Raw genomic sequence first — 18,475 nt, 5'->3', positions numbered from 1 at the left:
GAGGCTGCCCCATCCCTGGGAGTGTCCCAGGCCAGGTTGGATGGGGCTTGGAGCAGCCTGGGCTGGTGGAAGGTGTCCCTGCCATGGCAGGGGGTGGGAATGGCCCTGGAGCATTAAGGTGCCTTCCAACCCGAGCCATTCCATGTCTCCTGGGTACATTGCCATGCTTGTTTGACAGCAAAAGCCATCCATGTGATGATTCCAGGACTCAAGCACAAGTTTTTTACCTGAATACTTCACTTTTATTAGTGTCCATTGGAACTGTGTTAGAATGAGTAATAAAAATATTCACACTTTATTTTAGAAAGTTTTCTACATGAGACTGCTGTGTCCACATCAAGGGCCCTTATTTCTGGTACAGCCTCAATCCTGAGGTTGTCAGGTGTGCCATGGGACAGAAAAGACACCAAATTAAGAAACAGCCTTTGAGACCACCAAGTTGCTTAGCAAGAAGCTGCTCTTTATTGATAAAGTGATAATGGGAGTATTGTAGTATTGCTCTGAAGTGCTGCCTGTGTCCCTCAAGCATCTCAGGGAGATGGGACGGGAGAGGTGTCAGTGAAACCTCTGGGATTTCCCCATCTTCCTGACACCAACAGTTCATGGATCCCATGCTGAAACACTGAAGGACCAGAGTAAGTGAATCACTGCTGATGTTTCTTTTGGCTTTTGTTTCCTTTTCATTTCCTCTCTTTTCCTTTGCCTTTTCCTTTCCATTCCCTTTGCCCTTCCCTTTCCCATTTGCAGATTGCAGAAGCAGCAGCAGCAGCATTCTGAGGGAAGCAGGATTACATGAAGCACTGGTGCCAGACCTGTGATTCTTTGGGCTTGTGGATTTTCCTGTTTTCCCTAAGTATTCTTGGGGAGACAGACAGACAAATCCACTTTGATATCCAGCCTTTAGCATCCATATTGAGTTTTCTTGCTTTAAATTTGCTTTTGCCAGCCAAAGCAACCTTGAGCATTAATTAGGGTGATATTGGGAGAGAAAATTTTCTTGTCAGCAGTGATTTCCCAACATCTTGTGGAGGGGCTCCCTGTGCAGGGCCAGGCACCTCCTACTTGGAACTGCTCAGGAGGTGGAGGGTGTACAGGGCCACTAACAGGGCTGCCACAGCCTCGTAGGGTTTATTCCTAGGGAGAGCTGATCCATTTTCCTGGAGCTGCACTCCACTCAGTTCCACCAGGGCAATGGTTAACATCTGGTCCTCCTTGCGTGGGAAGGACAGCAGTCCAGGATCCACAAAGTAAGGCCAAAGATTCTCAAACAGTAGGTTGGGATTCAGTAGGTGTGCAACCTTTAAATGGCAATAAAAAAGCAAAATCATTATTTTAATCAGTTTTCAACTTGTATCATCATTATGGAAATGTTGCTAGATTTTAAATAATCTGCCTCCCCTTGAAGGGAGCCAAGTGTGATGTGTGTTCTCACCAGGTTCAGCTGTTGGGACACAATCTTCCTTTCCAAGGATTCCAGCAGCAGCAGTAGCTGATCCTCTGTTAACTCTGCAGAAATAAACTGGGTTTGGATCCAAAACCTCCCAGCAAGTTGATGAAGGTTGCTGGTGGGCTGGGACTGGTGAGCAGGATGGGAAAGAGTGAAGAGGATGGGAAGGGTGATCATTTCCTGTAGGAAATGCTACTTTGGTCAAAGTTCTTTGGATGTTTTAATAGAAATGACTTGTGCAGGCTCCCTGTGAGAGTGATCAGGCTGTTACTCACAATACCCCATGTGGGATATGGAGTTGGAAGGCACCTACAGGGATAATTGATGTGCAACTCCTGTCCCTGCACAGACACCCCAACAGTCCCACCCTGTGCTGAGAGTGTTGTCCAAGCCCTGCTGGAGCTGTGTCAGCCTTGGGGCTGTGAGCATTGCCTGGGGAGTCTGTTCAGTGCCTGAGCCCCCTCAGGGATAGGAACCTTTCCCAAAATCCAACCCAGCTGTCCCAGACACAGCTGCAGCCATTGGCCTGGGTTGTGTTGCTGGTGAGCAGAGCAGAGATGTGGGCTGGCCCTTGGGAGGAAGCTGTGGCAGACTTTGAGGGAGCAGGGAGCCCTGGCTGGGTGCAGAGGGGGTTTCTCTCCTCTCCCCTCCATGGCACTTTCATGTTGATTCCACTTGAGGAGGAGGAGGAGTATGAGAGGAGGGAATGAGAAAATGGCAGGAGTGGGAGTCATCCCTGCCTTGATTTCCCTCCTGAAGCCCTCACCCTGCAAAGCATCAAGGACGTAGGTGATTCCTTCTGCCAGCTGAAGGAGACGATGTCTTGGGGATTGCTGTAAGGTGCTGAAGAGTTCTTTTAAGTCTGGGCTCTCAGTTTTCAGCTCATAACCATCATTTTCCTCAAGAAGTTCTTCCATCTGTGGGGAACAAGGAAATAAAATGTCAGGATTTGAGGGCAGAGGCTGCTGCCTGTCCTGAGCAGGGAGCTGTGCTGAGAGAGGGAATTTTGGACGGGCAGTTGTGGCCCAGGGCAGGTGACTTTTGGGACAGGAGGAGTGGTGTGGATGTATCTGTGTTTATAAATTGTGTCAGTGAGAAAAGCTTCACTTACTTTCTGGCTGAGCTCTTGAAGGAGGTTCTCATCTCTCATCACAGCTTTGATGGTGTTTAAGATGATGAGCAGCAGGTCAGGAGACAACTCAGAGAAGATTTGACAGCGGATTTCAACTTCTCTCCCCATTACTCCTAATTTTCCCACTGAGCCACCTGTTAATCAGAATGAGTCCAAATCTGTCACTTGAATTCTAGGAGTGGACAGGCAGCTCTAAACCTGGAGTGTGAAACCCTTCTGTGAGTGTTTTTGAAGCGATATGGAATTTGGGCAGTTGTTACAGGTCAGGGAAGAGGCAAATGCATCTCTCCTGGTGCTTTGTTTTATGCTGGGAGGTTCTGTCTTACCCAAAGCAGGCAAAAGTTGTGTAAGTGCAAGCTTTAAAGTACATTACTTATGATCACCTTGTTGAACGGGTTTTCCATAGTCTTCTATTGAGATATAACCCAGATCTGAAAGAAGATAAAAAGGACATTTACCGTGTTCTACACCGGCCTTTTCACTGGTGGTCACCCACCCTGTTTTCACCTTGATTCTTCTGAGTAGAAAATATCAGACCCAAACTCTCTTCTCCGTATCATTTATCACCAGGAGTTTTGCAGCTCCTGAAAAATAGATCTGAGACTTCCTTCTTTCCATTTTTTACTGACCCCTGCCCAAACAAGATCTTTCTTGTGTAGCTCTTTGACCTTGCATGGGCTGTTTGGCCTCCCTCAGGTGACTTCTGTCCATCACACTGCCTCCCTCTCCTTACAAACAAGTTTAGGGTGTATCTGGGGCCAGGTGATTCTTCATAAAATGTTCTTCCTCTTGTGCACCTTTTCTAGAAGGGAGAAACCGGTCATTTCTGCAAGTTGCTTACCCCATTTTCCATCTCTAATGTGCAGCGGGATGGTCCTGAAGGCCAGCGTGCAGCCCTTGGGTATCACTATACCTTGGTTGCACTCTCTGGTGCCCTGGTGAAGGAAAACAACCAGTTAGAACAGCTGGATGCAGGTGTTGGGGAGCAAGGAGGGAGAAGCCAAACCTTTGCAGAAAGTGTGGCATAAAATTTGGCCATGAAGCCCCCGTCTGCCTTGGTGGATTCCTCGTACACGGCCTCCTCTGAGGCCTCGAGGATTTCAGTGACCACGTACAGCCTGATGCCAGTTCTCTGGAGCTGACGGATGAAGGAGTGATTCATGTTGATGTTCCTAAAAGAGGAAAAGGATGGGAAGGGTTTGGAGCACCAGGAGCAGCTGACACAACTGGGGGGATGTGTTGGTTTTCCATGGCCTGGATTTTGGTAGTGGGGGTCTACAGAGGTGGCTTCTGTGAGAAGTTGCCAGAAGCTTCCACCATGCCCAGCAGAGCCAATCCCTGATGGCTCTGAAGATGGACATGCTGCTGGCCAAGCCTGGGCCAATGGGAGATGATGGTAACCCTTCTGTGATAACATACTTAAGAAGAAGATCAAAACAAATTGGGACTCAGGTTTTTCCTAGGGAGAGGAGAGGAGAGGAGAGGAGAGGAGAGGAGAGGAGAGGAGAGGAGAGGAGAGGAGAGGAGAGGAGAGGAGAGGAGAGGAGAGGAGAGGAGAGGAGAGGAGAGGAGAGGAGAGGAGAGGAGAGGAGAGGAGAGGAGAGGAGAGGAGAGGAGAGGAGAGGGAAGAGAAGAGAAAGAGAAAGAGAAGAGAAGAGAAGAGAAGAGAAGAGAAGAGAAGAGAAGAGAAGAGAAGAGAAGAGAAGAGAAGAGAAGAGAAGAGAAGAGAAGAGAAGAGAAGAGAAGAGAAGAGAAGAGAAGAGAACACATGAGGCAAAAACCATGGAGACACCAAGGTCAGTGGAGAAGGAGGGGCAGGAGGTGCTCCAGGTGCCAGAGCCAAGATTCCTCTGCAGGCTGTGGTGAAGCATGTCATGGTGAAGCAGCTGTGCTCCACAGCCCGTGGGGATCCATGGGGATCTGTGGGGGATGCAGAGATCCACCCACAGCCCATGTGGGAGGTGCCCATGCTGGAGTGGATTGATGTCTGAAGGAGGCTGTGATCCAGTGGGAGACCCATTGGAGAATGTGGGCCCCTGCTTCCAGGCTGGAGCAGCCTGTCCTTGTAAGACTGCCCATGTGGAAGAGTGACCAACACCACAGCAGTTTTGAGAGGACTGTTGCCCATGGGAAGGACTCCCATTGCAGCAGTTTTGGCAGGACTGCTGCTCGTGAGATTTGGAACTACGCTGGAGAAGTTCATGGAGAAGTGTCTCCCATGGGAATGGACTCCCACAGCATAGCAGGGGAAGGACTCCTCTCCCTGAGCAGCAGAAAAAAACCTTGGATGGTGAACTGACCAAAACACCCATGCCCTTTCCTGGGCACTTCTAGTGGGAAGGAATGAGGTGCTGTGGAACAAAAGATCTTTTTAAGGGCTTAGTTAATTTCTCATTATCCTCCTCTGATTTTGTTAGTAATAACTTGCTTTGTACCTCTCTGCTGAGCCTGTTTTACCCTTTGAGTGCTTTCTCAAGGTCCTTATCTCGACTCACGAACCCTTTGTTTAATTTCTTCTCTCTCCTCTGCCCAGCTGTAACGGAAGAGAGAATGAACTTTAGTCAGTGTCTAACCATGAGAGGGGGATAAGCCTGTGGAAGAGGAGGATTAGGGGGAACCTTGGCACTCCATTTCCTTGTTAGGGTCTAGTTAGGGGAAATTCATGCCCTAAAGTTTTAATCTAGGTTTTTGGCAGTTGAAGATCCATTGTTAACCTGGTGTGTTCTGAAGGGATATGACTGGAGCATGTCTGATCTCTTTGTCATTCCTTACCTTTCTCTTTTCAGTGCCTCCAGGTGTTGCTGTGATATGCTCTTCTTCTGTGGCTTGACAGAAAACCCTTTGGACAAGGAGGCACCTCCTTTCAGCTCTACACTTGCAGGATCAAGTGAAATGCTGAGACCTCCATCAACTTGGTCAGCACTGACTTTTGTGAGAGTGAATTGGCTGGATTCTTGATGGAGGGACTCTGAAACAATTCCATGCATTATCTTAAGCAGGATTACAGACTCAGCACTGTCAGTATACGACACACACAGGAAAGCTGAAACTTGGTATAGTTCAGCCACAAACAGTTCAAAAATGATATTATCTATGGTATTTGATAAATTTGTATTTGATAAATTTGGGTTTTACCTGTGCTTGTAGCATCTTCTCCAGGCAGCAGCACATCATCCAGTGTGAAGCCTGTTCTCTGGTAGTAGGGAGCTCGGTGGAATATGCGGTTTGATTTTTTTTTTTTAATCAGTAGGCAGAGAGGCCTGAAGTGCTCATTGTGTACGATGCTTTCAACAGGATCCAATTCTTTGCACGGATCCATTTGATTTACAATGAATTTGGTGACTTTTTTAAACATTCTGGCTGTGGCTGAGGTTTTGAAGCAAAGCCAAAGGGATTTGTGCCTTGGGAAAGAGGGAACACAAGTTAAGCCAAATGACTTTAAATAATAGCACAGAATCACAGAATCAACTAGGTGAGAAAAGATCTTTGAGATCATCTAGTCCAACCCATGAGCTAACATTTCCGCATCAACTAAATCATGGCACTGAGTGCCATGTCCAGTCTTTTTTTAAACATGGCCAGGGATGATTACTCCACCTCCTCTCTGGGCAGATGATTCCAGTGCCCTATCATTCTTTCAGTGAAGAATTTTTTCCTGATGTCTAAGCAAAACTTCCCCTGGTGCAGCTTAAGCAGGATGTTGTAACAAAGTATTTCTTTAATTAGTAAAAATTTTCAAAATAATGACCAGTATTACCCAAGGCACAAGTTTCACAGGGTTGTTACAGGGGTCTTTGGGGGAGGAAGCAGCAGGAGCTGTGGGTTGTTTGACCTTGTCCCCCTTTGCTGCTGAGCCTCAGTGATTGTGCAGAGAGACCAGAGCAGGCACACTCTGAGGATGCTGATATTAGGGGCAAATGTCTGCGAAAATAAAGAGAAATCAGCCCAGACCAGCCTTATTGGGAAGGCCCTGGTGGTCTACAGGGTAGAGCTGGTGTTTGAGGGCCAGAAAGAAATCCCAGTTTCCTTTCTGACACAGCTTCTTTTTATGAAACAGTTTCAGTTTCACTTTTCTGGTGTTTTACAGGAAGGAGCTGGAGAGGAGAAATTGAACAATCCAGAACGGTTTGGATGGGAAGGGACCTTAAAGCTCATCCCAATCCTCTCCCTAAGATGGTCAGGGACACCTTCCACTATCCCAGGTTGCTCCAAGCCCTGGCCTTGGACACTTCCAGGGATGTGTGCCGGTGTGCCTGTGTGCCGGTGCCTGACCATACAGGAATTCCTTCCCAATACCCCATCTAACCCTGCTCTCTTTGAGTTTAAATTATTCTAAAGATAAATAGCTGCCAGTACTCAATGTTATTAGCCCTTCTGAGCTCTTTTCCTTGAAGGTCTCCAAGAAGAGAAGAAAAACTAAACAAGAGCAATTAACAGAGAGCTCCCACCAACCTTCTCCCCTACCCAAGCTTTGGGATGATGCACTTACCTGTTTGTGGGGTGGTGGGCGTGCAGAGCAGACCCTGGGGTGCTGAGGTGATGTGGCCTCTGGAGAGCAGCAGGACTGGGGAGAAGTTCTCTGGCTCTCTGCCAAAGGCGTGGAAATGTTTGCTAAGTATGGGAGCCGTGAGTTGCCACAGAAGCTTGCCCCATCGCACAAACACAGAGCAAAGAGTAAATTGACTTTTCTTGCTGAAGTAGGTTCCTGGAAGCAGCACCAGGGCAGGGGCAGTGTTAGATCTGATCCATGCTGGTGGTTCCCTGGCTGTTCACACCTGAGTTCTTATTCCCCAGGGTTATTCTCAGTTGAAGCAATTCACCATCCTCCTCCCCAGTGTCCCATTTCCTCAGAATGGCCATTGCTTGTGTAAGTCTTCCTTAAGCAGATTCTGTGATAGGGGCTGTGGAAAACTCAAAATTCTACAGATGTAGATGTAAGCCCATGGCTGGAGCTGTCCAACATCAGACTGGACAGGAATGTGCCCTGCCCCTGGCAGCAGGTGGGACTGGGTGGCTTTAAGGTCCCTTCAGACAAAACCATTCGGTCCTTCCATGCTTCAACTTTATCGAGCCAGATAATGTTGCCTCTCTTTTACAGATAGAGAAATGGACTCGAGAGGGAATATCGACAAGAAATTCCTCTCTGTGAGGGTGATTGGCCCCAGAACAGGTTTCCCAGCGAAGCTGAGGCTGCCCCATCCCTGGGAGTGTCCCAGACCAGGCTGGATGCGGCTTGGAGCAGCCTGGGCTGGTGGAAGGTGTCCCTGCCATGGCAGGGGGTGGGAATGGCCCTGGAGCCTTGAGGTGCCTTCCAACCCGAGCCATTCCATGGCTGCTGGGTACATTGCCATGCTTGTTTGACAGCAAAAGCCATCCATGTGATGATTCCAGGACTCAAGCACAAGTTTTTTACCTGAATACTTTATTTTTATTAGTGTCCGTTAGAACTGTGTTAGAATGAGTAATAAAAATATCCACACTTTATTTTAGAAAGTTCCCTACATGAGACTGCTGTGTCCACATCAAGGGCCCTTATTTCTGGTACAGCCTCAATCCTGAGGTTGTCAGGTGTGCCATGGGACAGAAAAGACACGAAATCAGGAAACAGCCTTTGAGACCACCAAGTTGCTTAGCAAGAAGCTGCTCTTTATTGATAAAGGGATAATGAGAGTATTATAGTATTGCTCTGAAGTGCTGCCTGTGTCCCTCAAGCATCTCAGGGAGATGGAACCAGGGAGGTGTCAGTGAAACCTCTGGGATTTCCCCATCTTCCTGACACCAGCAGTTCATGGATCCCATGCTGAAACACAGAGGGACCAGAGGAAGTGAACCACTGCTGATGTTTCTTTTGGCTTTTGTTTCCTTTTCCTTTCCGCCCTTTTCCTTTCCATTCCCTTTGCCCTTCCCTTTCCCATCTGCAGACTGCAGAAGCAGCAGCAGCAGCATTCTGAGGGAAGCAGGATTACATGAAGCAGTGGTGCCAGACCTGTGATTCTTTGGGCTTGTGGATTTTCCTGTTTTCCCTGAGTATTCTTGGGGAGACAGACAGACAAATCCACTTTGATATCCAGCCTTTAGCATCCATATTGAATATTCTAGCTATTATTTGCTTTTGCCAGCCAAAACAACCTTGATTATTAACTAGGGTGATATTGGGAGAGAAAATTTTCTTGTCAGCAGAGATTTCCCAACATCTTGTGGAAAGGTTCCCTGTGCAGGGCCAGATGCCTCCTACTTGGAACCACTCAGGAGTTTGAGGGCATACAGGGCCGCAAACAGGGCTGCCACGGACTCAAAGGGTTGATCCCTTGGGATAGCTGATCCATCTTCCTGGAGGTGCACTCCACTCAGCTCCACTAGGGCAATGGTTAACTTCTGGTCCTCCTCGTGTTGGAAAGAGAGCAGCCTGGCCTTCACAGAAAAAGGCTCCATCTCATATTCCAGGTCATATTTCAGTAGGTTTTCAACCTTTAAATGACAATAAAAAAGCAAAATCATTATTTTAATCAGTAGTCAAGTTGTGACACTATGGAGATGTTGCTATAATTGCAATAGTCTGAGCTCCCTTGAAAGGAGCCAAATGTGATGTGTGTTCTCACCAGTTTCAGCTGTTGGGACACGATCTTCCTTTCCAAGGATTCCAGCAGCAGCAGCAGCTGATGCTCCATTAACTCTGTAGAAATAAACTGGGTTTGTATCTGAAATATTGCACCAAGCTTAGTGGTGGGCTGGACTGGTGAGCAGGATGGGAAAGAGTGAAGAGGATGGGAAGGGTGATCATTTCTTGTAGGAAATGTTTGTTTGGTCAAAGATTCTTTGGATGTTTTAATAGAAATGACTTGTGCAGGCTCCCTGTGAGAGTGATCTGGGTGTTACCCACAATATCCCATATGGATTATGGAGTTGGAAGGCACCCAGAAGGATAACTGATGTGCAACTCCTGTCCCTGCACAGACACCCCAACAGTCCCACCCTGTGCTGAGAGTGTTGTCCAAGCCCTGCTGGAGCTGTGTCAGCCTTGGGGCTGTGAGCATTGCCTGGGGAGTCTGTTCAGTGCCTGAGCCCCCTCAGGGATAGGAACCTTTCCCAAAATCCAACCCAGCTGTCCCAGACACAGCTGCAGCCATTGGCCGGGGTCGTGTTGCTGGTGAGCAGAGCAGAGATGTGGGCTGGCCCTTGGGAGGAAGCTGTGGCCAGACTTTGAGGGAGCAGGGAGCCCTGGCTGGATGCAGAGGGGGTTTCTCTCCTCTCCCCTCCATGGCACTTTGATGTTGATTCCCCTTGAAGAGGAGGAGGAGTATGAGAGGAAGGAATGAGAGAATGGCAGGAGTGGGAGTCATCCCTGTCTTGATTTCCCTCCTGAAGCCCCAAAGCCTCACCCTGCAAAGCATCAAGGACGTAGGTGATTCCTTCTGCCAGCTGAAGGAGACGATGTCTTGGGGATTGCTGCAAGGTGCTGAACAGTTCTTTTAAGTCTGGGCTCTCGGTTTTCAGCTCATAACCATCATTTTCCTCAAGAACTTCTTCCATCTGTGGGGAACAAGGAAATAAAATGTCAGGATTAGAGGGCAGAGGCTGCTGCTTGTCCTGAGCAGGGAGCTGTGCTGAGAGAGGGAATTTTGGACGGGCAGTTGTGGCCCAGGGCAGGTGACTTGTGGGACAGGAGGAGTGGTGTGGATGTGTCTGTGTTTATAAATTGTGTCAGTAAAATCTTCACTTACTTTCTGGCTGAGCTCTTGAAGGAGGTTTTCATCTGTCATTACAGCTTTGATGGTGTTTAAGATGATGAGCAGCAGGTCAGGAGACAACTTAGAGAAAATTCGGCAGGACTTTTTAACTTCTGTCCTCACTTCTTCTAATTTTTCTGCCGAGGGATGTACAAACTAGAATGAGTCCAAATCTGTCACTTGAGTTCTAGGAGTGGACAGGCAGCTCTAAACCTGGGTTTGAAACACTTCTCTGAGTGTTTCTGAAGCAATATGGAATTTGGGCAGTTGTGGTATCTCAGGGAAGATGAAAATCCATCTCTCCTGGTGGTTTGTTTTATGCTGGCAGATTCCATCTTACCCAAAGCAGCCAAATGTTGTGCATGTGAAAGCATTAAAATACATTCCTTACCATCATCCGCATAACCTTGCCTGTCCTCAACTACATGATCTTCATCTTCGTCTTGGAAATATACCAGATCTGTAGCAGGATAAAAAGGACATTTATGGTTTTCTAGACCAGCCTTCCCAGTGGTGGTTCACCCACCCTCTTTTCTCCCTGGCTCTTTTCTTCCAAGCAGAAAATTTCAGACCCAAACTCTCTTCTCTGTGCCATTTATCACCAGGAGCTTTGCAGCTCCTCAAAAGTAGATCAGACACTTCCTTCTTTCCATTTTTTACTGACCCCTGCCCAAACAAGATCTTTCTTGTGTGGCTCTTTGACCTTGCATGGGCTGTCTGGCTGCCCTCAGGTGACTTCTGTCCATCACACTGCCTCCCTCTCCTTACAAACAAGTCTAGGATGTATCTGGGGCCAGGTGATTCTTCATAAAATGTTCTTCCTCTTGTGCACCTTTTCTAGAAGGGAGAAACTGGTCATTTCTGCAAGTTGCTTACCCCATGCTCCATCTCTAATGTGCAGTAGGATGGTCCTGAAGGCCAGCGTGCAGCCCTTGGGTATCACTATACCTTGGTTGCTCTCTCTGGTGCCCTGGTGAAGGAAAACAACCAGTTAGAACAGCTGGGTGCAGGTGTTGGGAAGCAAGGAGGGAGAAGCCAAACCTTTGCACAGAATGAAGCATAAAATTTGGCCTTGAAGCCCCCGTCTGCCTTGGTGGATTCCTTGTACACGGCCTCCTCTGAGGCCTCGAGGGTTTCAGTGACCACGTACAGCCTGATGCCAGTTCTCTGGAGCTGTCGGATGAAGGAGTGATCCATGTTGATTTTCCTAAAAGAGGAAAAGGATGGGAAGGGTTTGGAGCACCAGGAGCAGCTGACACAATTGGGGGGATGTGTTGGTTTCCCATAGCCTGGATTTTGGTTTTTGGCTATTGAAAAACCGTTCTTAACATGGCATAGGCTGGAGGAAGATGACTGGAGCGTGTGTGCTCCCTTTGTCATTCCTTACCTTTCTCTTGTCAGTGCCTCCAGGTATTGCTGTGTACTGGTTTAGGGCAAATTTGTTAAAGAATCTGCAAAGGAGGGCCCCTCCAGAAAGCGAAACCCACACGGCCCCTCCCCCCAACCGGTTCGGGAAAAAATTCCTCGGAGAGCGGTGGAAAGAACCTGTTTATTTGACTGGCCCCGCACCCCCCAGCACACAAAATGAACAATACCCGATGACACCGCTCTGAGAAAGATGGCAAAATCAGAAAGTCTCTTTCGGGGGTGGTTGCTCTGTTCTCAGTCCCTCCGGCGCTGGGCCAGCCGCTGCAGCCGAACCCTTGGTGTTCCCGGGTCCCAGTCCGGAGCAGGTTCGAGATGGTCACAGGAACAGGAGAGGAGAAACAGTCCAGGAAGCAATGTGGACTGTTTAGCTAGAACTAGCTAATAAGCAGAGGCAGAAAGCAGAGCAGAAGCAAGAGCAGAAAAAGAGAGCAAGCAAAAGCAGCAAGCAAAAGCAGCAAACCCAAAGCTGGAAGTAAAAAAAAACCAGCTCTGTCTACTGCTTGTCTCTGTGTCTTGATAAGAGAAAGCCAAACAAAACTTCCACTCTTCAGTGCCGGTCTTAAAGGCACAGAACAGATGAATGGGGATATACAAGCATCATAACGTCACCCCAGGACATGCTGTGATATGTTCTTCTTCTATATCTTGACAGAAAACCCATTGGACAAGGAGGCACCTCCTTTCAGCTCTACACTTGCAGGATCAAGTTAAATGCTGAGACCTCCATCAACTTCATCAGCTGTGACTTTTGTAAGAGTGAATTGCTTGGAATCTTGATCGAGGGACTCTGAAACAATTCCATGCATTATCTTAAGCAGGATTACAGACTCAACACTGTCAGTATATCACACACAGAAGAAAGCTGGAACTTGGTAGAGTTCAGCCACAAACAGTTCAAAAATAATTTCTGTGATATTTGATAAATTCATATTGATAAATTTGGGTTTTACCTGTGCTTGTACCATCTTCTCCAGGCAGCAGCACATCATCCAGTATGAAGCCTGTTCTCTGGTAGTAGGGAGCTGGGTGGAATATGCGGTTTGATTTTTTTTTTTTAATCAGTAGGCAGAGAGGCCTGAAGTGCTCATTGTCTGCAATGCTCTCAACAGGATCCAATTCTTTGTATGCATCCACTTGATTTACAGTGAATTTGGTGACTTTTCTATACATTCTGGCTCTTGCTGAGTTTTTGAAGCAATGCCAAAGGGATTTGTCCCTTGGGAAAGAGGGAACACAAGTTAAGCCAAATGACTTTAAATAATAGCACAGAATCACAGAATCAACTGTGGTAGATAGGGACAGGCGATCGGAAGATCACGCGATGTGACGGAAAGCAGTAGGACTCCTTTTCCCCTAATCCCTTAAGGTAAGAGGTCACCCTAGGAATGTAACTAGGAATGCAGCCCCCCTAACGATAGTAATGCTAATAACTTTCCACTCCTGGTAACTTTCCACTCCTTACTAACCATAGATGGTACTGCAGACCCCTCTGATGTAGAGAGACCCCTTAGACTATAAAACCCCATGAGATGAGATAATAAAGGCCTTTGACCGTCTGCCACATTGGTATCTGCATGCTTCTCTGGCCCGAGCGACCCTGGTGAGTTTGGGTCGCCGTGCTGTTCCTCGAAACCAGGTCGCCTTGCCTTATATCAGAAGGCAACAACTGGTGCCGACACCCGGGAAGAAGCTCGGGGAACGGGAATTCGCCTGGACAGAGGACGGCGGCTGCAGCGGCGGGACCGTCTGCAGCGGGGGGGACGCCCCCGGACCAGCACGGACCATGGAGGCCATAGCGAAGGTCGTTAACTCAGATGCATGCACAATGGGGTATGGAGTGTAAGCTTAAGGATTTAAGTCTTGCATTGACGAGACTGATTAAGCTTGGGGCTATAGAAAGCCCAGTGGATGTCCTCCATTTGGGGCTGTGGGATAATTGTACAAAAGCCCTAGCCGAGGAAATTATATCCTCAGGCTCAGGGAAAGCCCTAAAATCGTGGGGCAGAGTTATCCAGGCTCTGCAAAAAGCTCGACAAGAGCAAGAAACCTGGAAAGCCGCGCGAACTTACTTATTAGCCATGCCGCAGTTGGGGGTGGGTGCGGCAACACAGACCGCGGAGAACTTTGACCCGGTCGAGCGCGCGGAACCGCGAACGCCGGATTCACCCGAGCAGACCGACTTACCTTCAGAGGGGGGGGAACACGTGTGGGTGTTTTGGCAGGGGCTCGCAGAGGAGGCGCGGGATGCGGCCGGATTGTCGGACTCCTCAGGGATCAATAAAAACGCTTCCCCAGCGTGTGCGTTGGAAAATGGCGCCGAACTGCGTGCGCAGCATGGAAAGGAGGAGGCGGGGGGCAGAAATGCCAACGGCTCGCTTAACAACGCATGCGTGGGCGAGTGGGGAGAAGGGGCGGCCCCCACGGAGGAGCGTGAGACCAATCAGAGCGCTCAGTTCAAATTAGGTCCTTATAGGGCAAGGACCTCCCCCACAGGAAGGCGCACGGTCGGAGTCCGAGGAAACAGCAGAGCAGGCCGGAAACGTCCAGCCAGTGGATTTCCTGCTCGGACTCGGACTCGGGCTCTGAGCTCGAGAGGGGATGGGGGAGTTCCAACTCGGATTCTTGTTTTAATAGAAAGAGAGCAGCGGCATGTAAGGTCACTAGTCACAGTGCTCCCGTGTGGGTGAAGGGGTTATCAGAGAAAGACCGAACCCCGCTTACAGACTGGCGGAAAATAAAAATAGCGTGTGCAGAGTGGGCTCCGTCTGCCACACAGATGTTCCCGTTCTGTGTGGGGGGGGCAGACAGAAACCAAAGGACCTATTCCCCAGTAAATCCAAAAGACGTGCAGGCAATTATTAAAGCGATTGCAGACAAGGGAATTAATTCTGCCATGGTTTCCACACTCATTGACAGCATTTTTGGAGGGGACGACATGCTTCCCTTTGATATTAAGCAGACGTGCAGGATGATTTTCCATGGAGCAGGGATGATCATCTTTAAACAAGAGTGGGAGGACAACTGCATAAAGCAGCTAGCCCAGGTAACAGGAGCTGACCATCCACTGCATGGCTCCAGCATACAGAGGTTAATGGGAACAGACCCCACTATGATCATCCCCCAGGCGCAGGCAGAGGGCTTGTGGGCCCATGAGGTTATGACAACAACCCGTGCTGCCCGAGAAGCCATCCATGTTTCTTCCCAAGTAATAGCCAAACCCTCCCCATGGTCAAGTATAAAACAGAGTGAGAGTGAGAGCTTCACTCAGTTTTTGGACCGTCTTCAGGCAGCATTAGATTCCTCTGCATTACCTTCAGAGGTGAAGGGTCCTGTGCCGGCGGAGTGCCTATGCCAGCAATGCAACTCAGCCACCAAGGACATTTTAAGGTCACTGCCTCAGGGGTCTAATATAGCTGCCATGATCAGACATGTTGCAAAGGAAGAACACCTAGTTCCCATCCAAGCAGCAGTCCACACTGCAATAACCAGCTTGATGCCTTGAGTGTGGCCAGGCAGGCCACTTGGCAGTAAACTGCCCCCAGCCAAGACGCCTATCAGCAGCTGCTCCATCACGCTAGGGGGGACTTAGGGGACCATGCTGGGCATGTGGAAGGAAGGGGCATTTGGCTAAGGAATACAGATCCAGGCCTCAGGGAAACGGGAGAGGGAGGGGGCAGCCGGGCCGTATCCAGCCTCCTCCCACCTGGAACATGCAGCAGCCCTAATGCTGGAAGAAGCGCTCTCCTTGCGACAGGGCACCGTGTCAGTCATTCACATCAACAGCCACAACCCAGTCAAAGGTTACTTCCAGACCGGCAACGACAAAGCGGACACCGCAGCAAAAGGCGTATGGACGTTGCAGGAAGCTCGTCAGCTGCACAAGTCGCTCCACATCGGAGCCAAAGCACTGGCGAAGAGAGGCGGGATCCCGACAGCGGACGCAAAACACGTGGTAGCCACCTGCCCTCATTGCCAGAAGTCACCCCTATGGACCTGTGGGGTCAACCCGAGAGGTCTCAAGCCTTCAGAGATCTGGCAGTCGGACTTCACCTTGTGTCAACTGCTGAAGCCCCAAGCGTGGCTTGCAGTGACAGTGGACACTTATAGCGGAACGATCACAGCCACACAGCACCCCAAAACTAACTCCAAGGCCACAATTCAGCACTGGCTGACAGCCATGGCTTGGCTTGGTATCCCCAAGCAGATCAAAACTGACAACGGTTCCAATTTCACCTCCAAACCAGTGCAAGAATTCGCCTCAAAATGGGGCATCACATTAGTGCAAGGTATCCCGTATAACAGTACTGGGCAGGCCATAGTGGAGAGAGCAAACCAGACCCTGAAAACCAAGCTAGAAGTATTGGCAAAGGCAGAGGGCTTTGCCAATTCCATTCCCCCAGGAGATCAGGCATGTATGCTGGCAACCGCTTTGCTAGCACTGAATCAATTCCCTAGGGGAGATGAAACAAACAGTCCCATTCAAAAGCACTGGGCCACCCGAGCGCTAGAGGAGGGCCCGCAGGTTGTAATTAGAAATGAGCTGGGCGAATGGGAACGGGGCTGGAGGCTGATGCTCACGGGGAGAAGGTATGCAGCTGTCAGAAAGGACGGCAAAATCAGGTGGTGTCCACTTAAGTCAATCAAGCCCAACCTTCACAATGAGCAGAATGAGACTGACTAGAATTGCGAGTTTCTGTTTACAGGACATGCTCATGGGGCGTCCTCGTGTTGTGTACATCCCCGTTCCAGAGGAAAGTGACAGACCACCAAGCCGCTTGGCAGCGCCCGAGAGACCCGCACGGGTGAGACCCAGGCATCAACGGTGTTTCTGTGTGATTTTGCTGTTGGGGCTTGTCGCCAGAGGGCAAGCCAGCCCACATCACTACCCCCATCAGCCATTCAGGTGGGTCATGCGACACCTTAGTAGTGACAAGGTGCTCAAAGAAATCACCACACCAAATGCCCCATCCTTCGTGCTCCGCATTACCGACCTGTTTCCAGGACAACCAAAGGTAGACCCCTATTCCCCACATGCCATACGCATGTACCTATCCTACTGGTGCCCAGCTTCAAACCCAGGAAAAAGCTACTGCAATCACCCAGGGCGGGGATATTGTGGGCACTGAGGCTGCGAACCATAGTTACAGATGCCAGACCGTCGGGGCCTGGGTGGGAGCCACAAAAGCCCAACAAATTCTTACAGTTCACCTGGGCACCCAGCGGCTGCAAAACACCCGTCTTCCTCCAGGGAAGTTTCCATCGAAACCACCATAAAATCCCTAGATTTCGGAAATGCACTGACTACAGCATGACAGTTTTGCAGCCAGATCACCCTAGTTGGACCATAGGCAGAACGTGGACAGTAGTCCTTCAAGGGTCGAAAGAGAGGGTGAATGTGCGAATTATCAGGCTCCAACCATCAGCACCCCGAGCGGTCGGACCCAACAAAGTGATTAAAAGCGCACAGAAAGGGAGAAACATGACCTACCCCAAAGCCTTGCCCACAAAGGTCACCAATATCCCCACGGGCCATGCGGGATATTGGTTACCTTCTCTGGCCCGAGCGAACCTAGTGAGTTTGGGTCGCTGTGCTGTTCCTTGAAACCAGGTTGCCTTGCCTTATATCAGAAGGCAGCACCAAGGCACAAGTTTCACAGGGTTGTTACAGGGAGCTTTGGGGGAGGAAGCAGCAGGAGCTGTGGGTTGTTTGACCTTGTCCCCCTTTGCTGCTGAGCCTCAGTGATTGTGCAGAGAGAGCAGAGCAGGCACACTCTGAGGATGCTGATATTAGGGGCAAATGTCTGCGAAAATAAAGAGAAATCAGCCCAGCCTTATTGGGCAGGCCCTGGTGGTCTACAGGGTAGAGCTGGTGTTTGAGGGCCAGAAAGAAATCCCAGTTCCCTTTCTGACACAGCTTCTTTTTTTGAAAATGTTTCAGTTTCACTTTTCTGGTGTTTTACGGGAAAGAGCTGGAGAGGAGAAATTGGACAATCCAGAACGGTTTATATGGGAAGGGACCTTAAAGCTCATCCCATTCCTCTCCCTAAGATGGTCAGGGACACCTTCCACTATCCCATGTTGCTGCAAGCCCTGGCCTTGGACACTTCCAGGGATGTGTGCCTGTGTGCCTGTGTGCCAGTGCCTGACCATACAGGAATTCCTTCCCAATACCCCATCCAACCCTGCTCTCTTTGAGTTTAAACCATTCCAAAGATAAATAGCTGCCAGTGCTCATTGTTATTAGCCCTTCTGAGCTCTTTCCCTTGAAGGTCTCCAAGAAGAGAAGAAAAACTAAACAAGAGCACTTAACAGCGAGCTCCCACCAACCTTCTCCCCTTCCCAAGCTCTGGGATGATGCACTTACCTGTTTGTGGGGTGGTGGGCGTGCAGAGCAGACCGTGGGGTGCTGAGGTGATGTGGCCTCTGGAGAGCAGCAGGACTGGGGAGAAGTTCTCTGGCTCTCTGCCAAAGGTGTGGAAGTATTTGCTAAGTATGGGAGCCGTGAGTTGCCACAGAAGCTTGCCCCATCGCACAAACACAGAGCAAAGAGTAAATTGACTTTTCTTGCTGAAGTAGGTTCCTGGAAGCAGCACCAGGACAGGGGCAGTGTTAGATCTGATCCATGCTGGTGGTTCCCTGGCTGTTCACACCTGAGTTCTTATTCCCCAGGGTTATTCTCAGTTGGAGCAATTCACCATCCTCCTCCCAAGTGTTCCATTTCCTCAAAATGGCCATTGCTTG

The 18,475-nt window shown here is 49.4% G+C and overlaps 1 protein-coding gene and 1 long non-coding RNA gene across 2 annotated transcripts; both read right to left on the bottom strand.

The window, feature by feature from the left end:
- Positions 1-251: 251 nt before the first annotated feature.
- LOC141731505 (gasdermin-A3-like) lies at positions 252-18,192 on the bottom strand. Its single transcript, XM_074557567.1, has 10 exons — positions 18,099-18,192; positions 5,715-5,980; positions 5,352-5,547; positions 3,586-3,751; positions 3,421-3,514; positions 2,963-3,010; positions 2,559-2,713; positions 2,214-2,364; positions 1,433-1,506; positions 252-1,298 (listed from the first exon to the last, which is right to left on the bottom strand). Exons 2-10 carry the CDS (start codon positions 5,932-5,934, stop codon positions 1,059-1,061), a joined length of 1,344 nt encoding a protein of 447 aa, XP_074413668.1. The 5' UTR covers positions 5,935-5,980; positions 18,099-18,192; the 3' UTR covers positions 252-1,058.
- LOC141731506 (uncharacterized) lies at positions 11,329-12,824 on the bottom strand. The gene is made up of 3 exons (XR_012583575.1): positions 12,685-12,824; positions 11,694-12,521; positions 11,329-11,513 (listed from the first exon to the last, which is right to left on the bottom strand). It is a non-coding gene; the product is annotated as an uncharacterized LOC141731506 (long non-coding RNA).
- Positions 18,193-18,475: the final 283 nt, after the last annotated feature.

Source organism: Zonotrichia albicollis, chromosome 23, assembly GCF_047830755.1.
Source record: "Zonotrichia albicollis isolate bZonAlb1 chromosome 23, bZonAlb1.hap1, whole genome shotgun sequence".
NCBI lineage: Eukaryota > Metazoa > Chordata > Aves > Passeriformes > Passerellidae > Zonotrichia > Zonotrichia albicollis.
Note: the sequence above shows the minus strand (reverse complement) of the source record. Positions and strands in the feature narration are given on the sequence as shown.

Bases quoted from the DNA above. Each gene is read 5' to 3' on its own strand.
- LOC141731505 (XM_074557567.1), bottom strand. From the start codon at position 5,934: ATGTTTAAAAAAGTCACCAAATTCATTGTAAATCAAATGGATCCGTGC. The intron at 3,752-5,351 runs GTAAGGAATGAC...TTCCTCTTTTAG, and splicing joins GAGGCACTGAAAAGAGAAAG to GAACATCAACATGAATCACT. The intron at 1,299-1,432 runs GTGAGAACACAC...TGCCATTTAAAG, and splicing joins TGTCCCAACAGCTGAACCTG to GTTGCACACCTACTGAATCC.